The sequence below is a fragment of the Trichogramma pretiosum genome, unplaced genomic scaffold, assembly GCF_000599845.2.
Source record: "Trichogramma pretiosum strain Unisexual culture from Peru unplaced genomic scaffold, Tpre_2.0 scaffold68, whole genome shotgun sequence".
Taxonomy (NCBI): domain Eukaryota; kingdom Metazoa; phylum Arthropoda; class Insecta; order Hymenoptera; family Trichogrammatidae; genus Trichogramma; species Trichogramma pretiosum.
Genome location: NW_019641616.1, coordinates 774,756 through 785,202, shown reverse-complemented (window position 1 = coordinate 785,202; position 10,447 = coordinate 774,756). Strand labels below are relative to the sequence as shown.

Below are 10,447 nucleotides of genomic sequence, written 5' to 3'. Positions count from 1 at the left end.
ACAAATATATATGTAACGAGCTTTTTTCAAGTCAGTTTATGATTCGATTTCCAAAAATTTACTGCTCCAAAAGAAACATAATGATCAGACAACATAAATTCATTTGGGCCCGTTTTTCAGCTTTTATTGTTCATCGCGACAGCCATACTATAGTTTATAATTTGAACCTGGAAAAACAAATCGGTATAATATGTGATATAATAAAAATCAGATAAACTTTGCTCAGTCGATAACTGCCAAGTTTTACGTAATAAGCGGCAGCGGCGCCGCTATACTCTACTACGTCGTGCGAATAAAACGTGTCCGGTCGGTCGGTGTCCCACGTAGGTACACACATACACAGTACACACATGTACCAACACATAACGTCATGATACGAAATAAGACAACTGCGGCGAATTTCTGCGCTCGTTCGACTCCGAGTCGAGCCCCCTCTCGGCTCCTCCTCAGTCGCGTCGAGTCGGTCGTACTCTCTAAACCTAATCATGATGGAACCCATGTCGAATCTCGTCAAGGTGCACTTGCCGAACTACTTATCCGGTCTGCCCATTCCTGACACCATCGGAGGATGGTTTCGACTTGGAGGTACTTACAAAAACAAAAACGAACCGTATTATTATTGTCACGCGAGTCGTTGTTTTCTGCTCCGAAAGTTGATCGACACTTTTCGACGTGCTGGCACGATGACTGAGGCGCTACGAAATAACGACGATCTCGTGGATTACAAGGCGAAATAACTTCTGACATTGATGGTTTTTTATTTTTCATCTTGCAGTTAAAGACTGGCTGGCTTTGGTACCACCAACCGCTGCACTGGTTGGTCTAGGTTACATGTCCTACTTAGCATTTTGCCCAGAGGCTAGAAAGTCGGTAAGTAATCGCGAAGCCCTAAAGTCCATGTAATATGTAAACATGATAACGTTCTTATCTGCTCTAAGAGCGTTTGATGATTTCTTACATTTCAATTCAATCGAGCAACACAAAGAGCCTCTGCTTAAATTTTACTTTCATGCAGTTTCATGTCTGCTAATAAATTATTGATTTGTTTCAGGACAAGCGTGTGAATTGTTGTATCAACTTGAAGTCTGACAAGATTGTCGATGTTGTGGATGTAGAAGACATTACTGAAAAAGCAGCATTCTGTCGCTGTTGGAAAACCAAGAACGTAAGATATTTTACTTATCTACTATTTACCGACAAGTTGCAATTTTTGATGCAAACGCATAAATTGTACATTTAAAATTTTAGTGGCCTTACTGCGATGGTTCTCATGCTAAACACAATAAAGAAACTGGCGACAACTTGGGACCACTGTTGGTTAAGAAAACATCATCCTAAAGTAAAAACTTATAAATAATGTTATACATTGTACAGTAGATCATTGGAGTGTTGTCTATTTTTAATAGTCTACTGGATGGTGCTTTATGTTTATTTTCAAAAACATTGTTGAATAGGGAATTTTTACATCACTTAATTTTACTCAATTATTTTATGTTACTATTATTTCAGTATTTTTTGAAGCATCATTTTTAGGAACAACTTTTGTTACATTATACTTAGTAGAAAATTGTGATGGTATACACTATTATTATATGAGAGGAGAAAAATAAAATAATTGGATTCAAAGTATCTCAAAATCTGTTTTTACTACTTACAACAATTAATAAATACAACGATAATGCATGAAAATAAGATAAAATAAGTGTTCATACATCCATGCCACTTTTTTAGAATTGACATGATTGCATTGGAATATGTTTAAATCTTACACGCACTTGTTCACATATACTATGATAATTGTATTACAATAGACAGAGTGGTACCTTACTCGAAATTAACACAGCTTGAATTATGCTTGATCGGTATGATATTTTTAACGCCATGAAATATATATTCACGATAATGCGCTCACAGCAATTTCTAACATTTGTACATAGTTTTAAGTTTTACATATAGACACTATAGACGCAAATGGAATCGTAGAAAAACAAAGAAAGGCAACGCGCCCCACCAGTGGTAAGAAAATGTCCTTTAAGTAAACGGCTATGTTTTATCACTTATTCATTGTAATAAAAGACGAGGATATAATGCGACAAATGTCGCGAGGCAAAGGCACGCCTCGTATGTTTATAATTGTGACAAACGCACGAGGCGCAGTGCAAAGTCAGTATTGCAATTTGTCGACATACACACATATCACACACACACGCACAACATACATTTACATTTACACACACACAAGCACATAGAAACGCGTTTTAAAAATGCCAACGCATAATAAAATAATAAAATAAGAGAACGAATCGAGTCGCATTAGCAATATACATATGCATTTATATCACAGTGAATAGGTATATCGTCGATCTGTCGGTCGATTTGTTTTTTCGCCTCGTATGCAGGGTCTCTATATAAATCGATTCTCTATCGGGCGTATCAGAGCTGCGAAGAAAAAAATTAAAGAAGAATAAGAATAAAATAACATCAATCAATATAAATATCAGTATTTTTCAGCATGAAAAGATAAATCGAATTACCTCGAAATGCCGCAAATCATTCGTATCGAACTCCAAGTCGTTGACTAACAGCTCCCGATTTCCGTAGCGATACCTGATTAGCAGCAAAAAAAAACAATAAACAATTAAAAATATCTGTCTATCGAGTGCATTAGAGATATAAAAAAAAAATAATAATAATAAGATCGAATGCAAAAAGGTTGAAAAACGTACACCAAGAAACGTCTCCAGAGCACGAGGCCGATGTAGACGCAGACGACGACCGTAGTAAAGGTGATGGCCATGACCAGTGCTATGGTGGTCGACGACATGGATCCTTTGGAGATGTTTTCGGTCGTCGCCTGAGGTTTAGGCAACTCCGTCGGTTTCTCCGAAGCCGTGGTCACCTCCGATGACGACTCCGTCACCGACTCCGTTGTTTTTCCATTCACGTCCTTTTCAGTACTGCCAGTGGCAAGGGGAGTAGTGGACGCCACGGTTGTAGAGCTTGGCTCAATGGCTGATGGATAAAGGTGATTTTTAACATTTAATAATTGATTTTGCGAGTCTCGATCGTCGCTAATCCCAGACTCGGGTGATCCGCGCCCGCATATATAATGTTATTAAATGTTGAACGTACCATCGGCTGGCTTAGTCGGGGATTCTTGAGGTTTCTCCGAAGAAGTAGAGCTGGATGGCTGAGCAGTCGTTGGGGTCGTGTCACCTTCGGGTTTCGGGGTCGTTGCCTGCGTCGACTTGGCCGTTGCATCATTCGCGTCTTCGGACCTGGCTACCGCTGCATCATCAAATCAATGTAACGCGTCGATTCATTTATTGCGATTCGATCGAATAACAATTCGTACGCGTAACTGTATAAAATTTACAAACCTGATGGATCGATTTTGGCATCGTCAGCTTTGGTCGGAGCTTCGCTAGTTACATTTTTATCGACGTCGATCGGTGCGAGGGTCGTTGTCGTCGACGATCCTCCCGCGATCGTTACATTTTTGTTCGACGCGTCATTTTCCGGCGATGGTTTGAGCGTCGTGGTCGTTACTGCTTCCGCTGCCGCGACTGTCACCGTTGTTGCTGTCGGTTCATTTTTTTCCGTCAGCTCCGACGACTGATTCTTGGGCGCATTATTATCAGCCGGTAGGCTGGCGCTCGAGCTAAGATCAGCTGTAAATGCGTACAAAAATCGAATGAAAAAAAGTCGAGTGAAAATTGCCGTTGCTCGCGATCGAACAGCCGAGTCTCGAGCGTAGCTGATAATAGAGAGATCATATAGACGTATTATACACGGACGGTTGCACGCCTATACATAAAAGTCGAGGCGCGTTATTTACCGCTGCAATTACCAGATATATGTATTATTTTAAGAGCTCGCGAGAAGTGGAGAAGGCGCTGGCAGGCTCGATAAGCTGAACGAGAACGAGTTCGACAAAGAAAAATCATAGATCGAAGGAAAAAAGCATCGTTAAGTCGCGGCTAATCATTACGTATTACTATTGTAGGCGCGCGAGCGTAAGTACAGTAGCAGGTAGAGCTACACCTGTATGAACAAATAGACGCACAAATATAACTCGGATAAGTAAAAATGATCGATATATGTAATACGCCAGCTCGACGCCGCGTTTCACGTGTGCCGTGCGCGATAAATAATCCAAAAGACTAGTATTATAACTCTAGTAAGCGGCCTTGAATCGCTACACGCTACGTAGGGGTATCCTCGTCGAGCGGTCACGAGCTCGAGCCACGCGGGTCGATTTGACCCCGCGCACGAGTAGTAGTACCTACGAGTATCGTTTCGAGTCACGACGATGACGACGCAATTAAGGAAGAGCTGGTGGTACTCACCGAAAAGCATCAGCAGACAGAGCAGGAGGCAGGCGGATTTGTTGTTGCTCATGATGCGCGGCTTGAATCGGACACACACTTATACTGGATTCAGGCAGGGTCTCTCTCTCTGGAGCAAATAGTCAACAGCTCGGGCACACACGCACAGAACACACTTGGCACATGTGTGACGAAGAGGCGATCCGAGCGACGTATGTATTTAATCAGGCACCTGTCTCGTCGAGTGACTCGCTCCGATTGTAATGATGTGCTTCGCTCTCTCTCCGTCTAATGATCGGCAAGCGCGCGAGCTTATCTAGTACTCTTTTCAGCTGAAAATAAGATAAGCGGAGCTCTCGATAAACGGCTAAAAATTACGATCGCGCTCCGATCGCATACGCACACGGCCGATCCTTCGATCAGATTCTCTCTCTCTCTCTCTCTTTTTCTGTTTGATTGTTGACGCTCGAGTTTTTTATTTGGCATTGGGCGCGGGGGTGGTAGCGGCGGGCGACGATCGCCTCGCCGGCCCGATGAAAAGTCGCCGCGTGACTGACGCCGCTCGTTTACTTTTTTTCACTTCTAAGGCTCGTACATTTGAGCGGCGTGTAATTCTCTCGACTATATACTCGAGTCGCGGCTCGGTACGTTATGCAGGTATATAGGCATTAGCTGGCGAGCTTGCGCGCGCAAAGCACCCGCGATCGAGCTTCGAGCGGCTTATAATGACGATCGACGTGCAGCTCGACAGCGAAGCATATATTTCATTTGTCCTATTGCGGCTCGTTCGTAATTGTCGTACGAGCTTTGTACACGTCACTTTCTATTTCGCGCGTATATAAATGTGCATAATGTAATGTAAAATATTTCAGCTTCTCTCCCCGCGCGCATCTATACGTATACGCGTAACTAGTGGACGAATGTGTACGACGCGCGAGGATCGCGTTCGCGCGCTTTACGTAATTGAAGAAGAAAAAACACACCGAGAGACATAGACAAGCCAAGAAGAGGTATATTAATCATGCCGCGCGTCGCAGATTTGCATGAACTAGTTATATTCTATATGACGTACATTTAACATATTTACGCGCGACAATGAGCCGCGTTTATCGTCGCCTACCTGCACACAGCTACTGCCGCACGAGCTAATTCTTTTCTGTCTTTTTTTTTTTTTGTTATTCTCGCTAAATCGACTCGGTGTCTCTTTGTGTATTAATGCGCGTTTATGTATAATAATCGTAATATAGGTACACACGATCGTGCGCGACAACGATGTGTTGCGAGTATCGAGTGTGTGTGTACTGATACGCAGCTTATTTAATGTGTGGCACGGATCGCGCGACACGTTCGAGAAGACGAACTCGATTCGATAAACATTATATCGCTCTCTCGAGCTTATAACAATATAATACTTCATTTTTCTTTCTTCTTTCGCGCCTCGCAAGAATTCGATTCACGCGAGTAATGCTGCGTTGCAGCAGCAGCTGCTGCTCTTTATGACATTAATAAAGTAACAGCTCACAACGCGTCTCAATTACGAAAGCAAAAAATTCCCCGATGATTTTTTTTTCGTCGTAGCTCTCCTACTGCAACGCAGCTCTATCTCCGTCGTTCTCCGCGTTCTTTAAAAAGCAGTCGCGTATCCTACGAAATTTTGATCGATAAGGCTTTACTCGAGCTCGTTAGCGCCTAAGCACGATTGTTCTTTTTCTATACATACGATGTAATAATAAATATATGACTCGTGGCTGACGCGACTCTATGCAGTCGCAACTCGTAAAGCACCGAATCCACGATAACGAAGCTACCACCGAGTTATCGCGCTGGAACGACGAAAAATTAATTTCCAAAGTTCGAAAATGGTTGTCCAACCACTATAGATTATAATGTGCGACGTGCGCGTATATATAATAATACGTGCGTGGCCATCGAAGCTTCAGCTTTTGACAGATTTACCTTAGCTCGAGAGGCAGAGACGCGCGCGAGAGAAGACGTATGCAACTAGGCTACTCTGCGTCGAGAAAAAAAATCGCTAAAGAAAAATAAAAAGACGAACCGAATTATTACGAGAGCTTGAATTACGATCGACCGTGACAATTATGTTCGCTCTGGCTTATCTTATCGGAACCGATTCCCTAATTCGCGAGCACCAATAATTATTCGAAATAATAACACAATTAAAATCGCCTTCTTCATGTGGTCGCCGCAACTGTTTAACCCGCGTCAGAATTGCATATTTGACGCAACTATTGTACTTCAGAGACGAGAAAGAGTCAGAAGATAGAAAAAAAAATAAAGATAAAACAAAATGTTTACCGGCACATCACTCGCGCGACAATTTCCAAGTGCGATCGAGCTCGCGGTCCGCCACTGACTGAGAAACTGTCATACATTCTCCGCGCGAGAGCACAGCACGCAAGGCCGTAGCCAGCGGGGGGGGTTTGGGTGTCAGAACCCCCCCCGAAATTTGGGATTTTACCTTCTGTTAATGGTAACCCAAGCTACATAAGTAACCCGGGTAAACCCCCCCGAAAAAATTTTCTGGCTACGGCCCTGACAGCACGTGTGGCTTATTGCCGCAGCTCGCCTATATCACATAGGTGTATGATACTCATTAGCACTGCAGCCTCGCCTTATCTCCACATGCCCATTCGATTAGCCTCGAACTAGTGAGGCAACCACAGCTATAACCCATACATATGTCGAAAAATGATTCCTTGAATGATATCTGGCCGTAGCGTATCCTTTTATTTCTACTTTATTCCGATCTCTCGACGTGCTTTCTTCGTTTCCGATAATACAAATTTAAACTCATCAAAACAATTTCAAAGCGCGAACGGACCAACGAGCGTATGGTAACTTGGTATATTTTCAATAAAAATACGGTTGTATACGATATGTTGCATTTATTTATAAAATTACTCTTTCGAATGTGCAATGTGTGGTTGATCTTGAAGACGGAAAAAAAATTACAATGTCAATAAGTATTAATGCACAATACCACGCTAACATATATTATATGTACAGTCGAGAAAATCACAATTTAAAATTAGATAACGTCGATGCTGTAGACAATTGCAAAAGATTTTTTTTACTGTCAATTCCTAAAGATTAATTACAATTTTGAAAAAGTTCAGATTTCTTTTATACACTATGGTAAAAGCCACGCATAGCGAGAAGTTGAAATTGTTATTCTCTTTTTGACTAGTTGTCATTCATTTATATATTTGTTCATTTTTTTAACATAATTTTTTTGTGACTTTCCATTTGTTTATCTGTAAGTGATTGGCATCTGCAACCAAGTTACTATTACTCTCGTGTCTTATTTTCACTAACTATGTTACATTGTTAGATTACATAAAGTGAGAACACCATCATTGTTTGTACCAAAGGCACGGCATGATTTTTAAACTGTTTCTGTATGGAATACTAAATTTCGTTTGTAACGAATACAAAACGTCAAACGTTATTAACATAAAAGTCAAAATAAGCATTGTGATTTATAATCATTATTTATAAAAATATATATAGCTAAAATTCATTATAGTTTAAAAAATTAAATGACATCTCCATAGCAATTCTGTACTTCATAATATAGCAGAAAAATTAAAAATAGTGAAAATTGCTAGTAATTGCAAATATTAGTTTTTTCTTCTAACTAATGACTTGAAGAGAATAAAACTGTTATTGCTAATTATTTTGCGATCGAAATAATTGCACTGTAAAACTAGATGATTTATGTTTGTTTTATGATAAATAAACAATGCAATTTATTTCTCATTTTGGAAATCTGGCGATTAAGGTTACCACGACAGAGTAAAAGTCAAATTTCTAAACATATTTTCTGAAACATCAAGTGTATATATCTTTTTAAAGACTTTATGGTACGCCTAGAAACATTAAAACAAAGGTAACCATGAAGCTGCTCAGAAAATTATGTAGTCAAAGTTTCAGAAAACACGTTTAAAAATTTTTTAATTTACTTTGAAATTAGAATTTTCCTGAACTAAGGTAAAATTGAACTGATAAAAATAAAATTCTATGTTTTAAAGCATTGCATCGATTAAATAAAATCGATAAAAAAATTGAACTCTTTCTAATTACATTGTGTAAAAACTGTGAAAATTCCTATGTCAAGTCTGACATTTTTTTCATACTTGCATACTACTTTTTCCGTAAATCTACTGACTCAATAGATCCGTATGGATCAATCTTGAAATGCTTTGCAACCTGAAATAGATTGTTTCAATATTTTAAAATTTAACAAAAACGGTATATATAAGCTCACTTTATTTTAAAATGATTTACAACTTACAGTAAACAGCGGGGGATCCGAAGGATGTGGATGAAAGCCATTTTCGCGACAATTCGCAATGAAATTTAAGCCATGTTCAGGTGTTAAGTGAAAGAACCCTGTACTGTAATAAAAATATAATTCAACATTATTTAATCAAGTAACTATTGGTTTTTACAATGTAAAAATCACTTACTCGTTATATTTAGGAGCACAAACAATAGCTATTGCTTCGGCCATCATAAGTTGATAGGCGCAATGTGTATGAAGATCTACACTGGACAAAAATGCAGTTTGTGTTGGATGTGTCTATAAAGAAACCAATGATTAATGTGAATGAAGTAGATCAAAAATTTACTTCTATATTTTTCAATTTGTTTATTATACATACATGAATCCAACCAACTGTAATTAAATTATGCTGATCTTGAAAATCAAAAATGTCTTCTTCATTATGAGTTGTGCAAGAGTCTGGTGAACCAGTTTGTTTGGGTATTAAGAAATGTGTTATCACTAGTCTATTTCTTTCCAATTTTCCTGCCAGTATACCGCATGTTTCTATATTCTGAGAAGTATTACTTTGAGCTAACCGTAAGAAATTTTGCATTAATCTTTCAGGTACAATAATGTCTCTAAGCCGATCACCAGATGTTAAGGATGCTGGTTTTGTTGAACGATCAACAGAAGGAACTTTTCTAAAATTTAGATAAAATTTGAATAACAGTCAATATAATTAATATTTTAATTTCAAAATTGCCTGCTACTTACATTATGTCTTTTGATGTTTGTGCTTTACTATCATTAAAAGTAGGTATATATTCAGGAGCACTAGGAGCTGGAGTTTGTCTTTTAAATTTAATATCATCTAGATCTGCAAAAGATTTGGCTGGTATTGGTGGTGTTTTTATTGTCATGGCCAATAATTTTTTATCTTCTTCTTCTTTTTTCCTGCGTTTTTCCTCTTGTTTTAATTTTTCAATCCTTTGCAGCTCTAGCTGTTTTAGTTCTCGCTTTTTTCTTTCATTTTCTAGCCTGAACTTTTCTAACAATTTTGGTTTTAATCCTTCAACAATAGGTAATATTTCTCTTAAGGTAACTTTAATGTATTCTTTTTGCTCTAATGAAAGTGTGTTGTACTCTGGGTGGGTTTCAAATTTCTCCAAATAAATCCTACAATTTGATAAATCACATTATGTATTTGTATTACAATAGTTGAAATAAAAACTGTAAAATCTTACGTTATACATCTAATATATAAAATATATGCTTTTTCTATGTCACCCTCTTTCATGTAAACATCAGCTTGATGTTTAATTTCCCTTCCAGAACGACAGTACCTAAAATGTTGAGAGAGTTAATTAATAAATGACATTTTTAGTCATGATGCATGTCTTGCAGTGAAAAATTGCTGTACCTATGAATCGATCGAGAAATTTCAAAACGAAAGTTCGTTGCCTCTTCGAAACATTGTTTCAATCTACTATCTGGTGGTATTAATTGCACCTCACTCATTGCTGGATACTGTTTTTTGATATCCATTTCATTTGTGTCTCTATTTTCTATTCATAACACCTAAATGTTAGGTTAGTGAAAATATCGCGAAAAAATTGCAGACATGAAAACGCCGATGAAAGTTTCACTGTGATTAAGCTTTTTAATAGTGAAAGATGACGTGCGGCTGCAGGTGAACGGAACACGTCACTCTGTTGAACATCGGAAATAACACCACATAAAACAGAATGTGACGCCAAGTTTTGGTCTGCAATTCTCGATCAGAGGCATAACTACTAGACTGTCATACATTCACCTTACCTATACATAGATA

The 10,447-nt window shown here is 38.8% G+C and overlaps 3 protein-coding genes across 4 annotated transcripts; 1 reads left to right on the top strand and 2 right to left on the bottom strand.

The window, feature by feature from the left end:
• Window positions 1–435: 435 nt before the first annotated feature.
• Window positions 436–1,629, top strand: LOC106651376 (CDGSH iron-sulfur domain-containing protein 2 homolog). The gene is made up of 4 exons (XM_014369837.2): window positions 436–585; window positions 776–870; window positions 1,052–1,165; window positions 1,249–1,629. Exons 1-4 carry the CDS (start codon window positions 486–488, stop codon window positions 1,336–1,338), a joined length of 399 nt encoding a protein of 132 aa, XP_014225323.1. The 5' UTR covers window positions 436–485; the 3' UTR covers window positions 1,339–1,629.
• On the bottom strand, window positions 1,621–6,738 carry LOC106651375 (cell wall protein DAN4-like). 2 transcript variants are annotated; one of them, XM_023458731.1, is made up of 7 exons: window positions 6,645–6,738; window positions 4,350–4,660; window positions 3,381–3,671; window positions 3,133–3,288; window positions 2,727–3,012; window positions 2,535–2,607; window positions 1,621–2,439 (listed from the first exon to the last, which is right to left on the bottom strand). In XM_023458731.1, the coding sequence occupies exons 2-7, from the start codon at window positions 4,399–4,401 to the stop codon at window positions 2,434–2,436; spliced, it is 864 nt and encodes a 287-aa protein (XP_023314499.1). In that variant the 5' UTR covers window positions 4,402–4,660; window positions 6,645–6,738; the 3' UTR covers window positions 1,621–2,433. The 2 variants fall into 2 exon arrangements, with proteins under 2 accessions (XP_023314499.1, XP_014225322.1); XM_014369836.2 differs by lacking the exon at window positions 6,645–6,738 and having other exon boundaries at window positions 4,350–5,391.
• A 481-nt stretch (window positions 6,739–7,219) lies between these two features.
• On the bottom strand, window positions 7,220–10,424 carry LOC106651416 (STAM-binding protein). The gene is made up of 7 exons (XM_014369900.2): window positions 10,037–10,424; window positions 9,861–9,959; window positions 9,391–9,792; window positions 9,014–9,317; window positions 8,819–8,931; window positions 8,644–8,746; window positions 7,220–8,558 (listed from the first exon to the last, which is right to left on the bottom strand). The coding sequence occupies exons 1-7, from the start codon at window positions 10,159–10,161 to the stop codon at window positions 8,493–8,495; spliced, it is 1,212 nt and encodes a 403-aa protein (XP_014225386.1). The 5' UTR covers window positions 10,162–10,424; the 3' UTR covers window positions 7,220–8,492.
• Window positions 10,425–10,447: the final 23 nt, after the last annotated feature.

Excerpts from the sequence above, each read along its gene's own strand:
- LOC106651376 (XM_014369837.2), top strand. The coding sequence starts at position 486 with ATGATGGAACCCATGTCGAATCTCGTCAAGGTGCACTTGCCGAACTAC. Across the intron at positions 871-1,051 it reads GCCCAGAGGCTAGAAAGTCG|GACAAGCGTGTGAATTGTTG; the intron begins GTAAGTAATCGC and ends GATTTGTTTCAG. Across the intron at positions 1,166-1,248 it reads GCTGTTGGAAAACCAAGAAC|TGGCCTTACTGCGATGGTTC; the intron begins GTAAGATATTTT and ends TTAAAATTTTAG.
- LOC106651375 (XM_023458731.1), bottom strand. The coding sequence starts at position 4,401 with ATGAGCAACAACAAATCCGCCTGCCTCCTGCTCTGTCTGCTGATGCTT. Across the intron at positions 3,289-3,380 it reads TGCCAAAATCGATCCATCAG|CGGTAGCCAGGTCCGAAGAC; the intron begins GTTTGTAAATTT and ends TTGATGATGCAG. Across the intron at positions 2,608-2,726 it reads CTCTGGAGACGTTTCTTGGT|GTATCGCTACGGAAATCGGG; the intron begins GTACGTTTTTCA and ends GCTGCTAATCAG.
- LOC106651416 (XM_014369900.2), bottom strand. The coding sequence starts at position 10,161 with ATGGATATCAAAAAACAGTATCCAGCAATGAGTGAGGTGCAATTAATA. Across the intron at positions 9,318-9,390 it reads CAAACATCAAAAGACATAAT|AAAAGTTCCTTCTGTTGATC; the intron begins GTAAGTAGCAGG and ends TCTAAATTTTAG. Across the intron at positions 8,932-9,013 it reads TTACAGTTGGTTGGATTCAT|ACACATCCAACACAAACTGC; the intron begins GTATGTATAATA and ends GTTTCTTTATAG.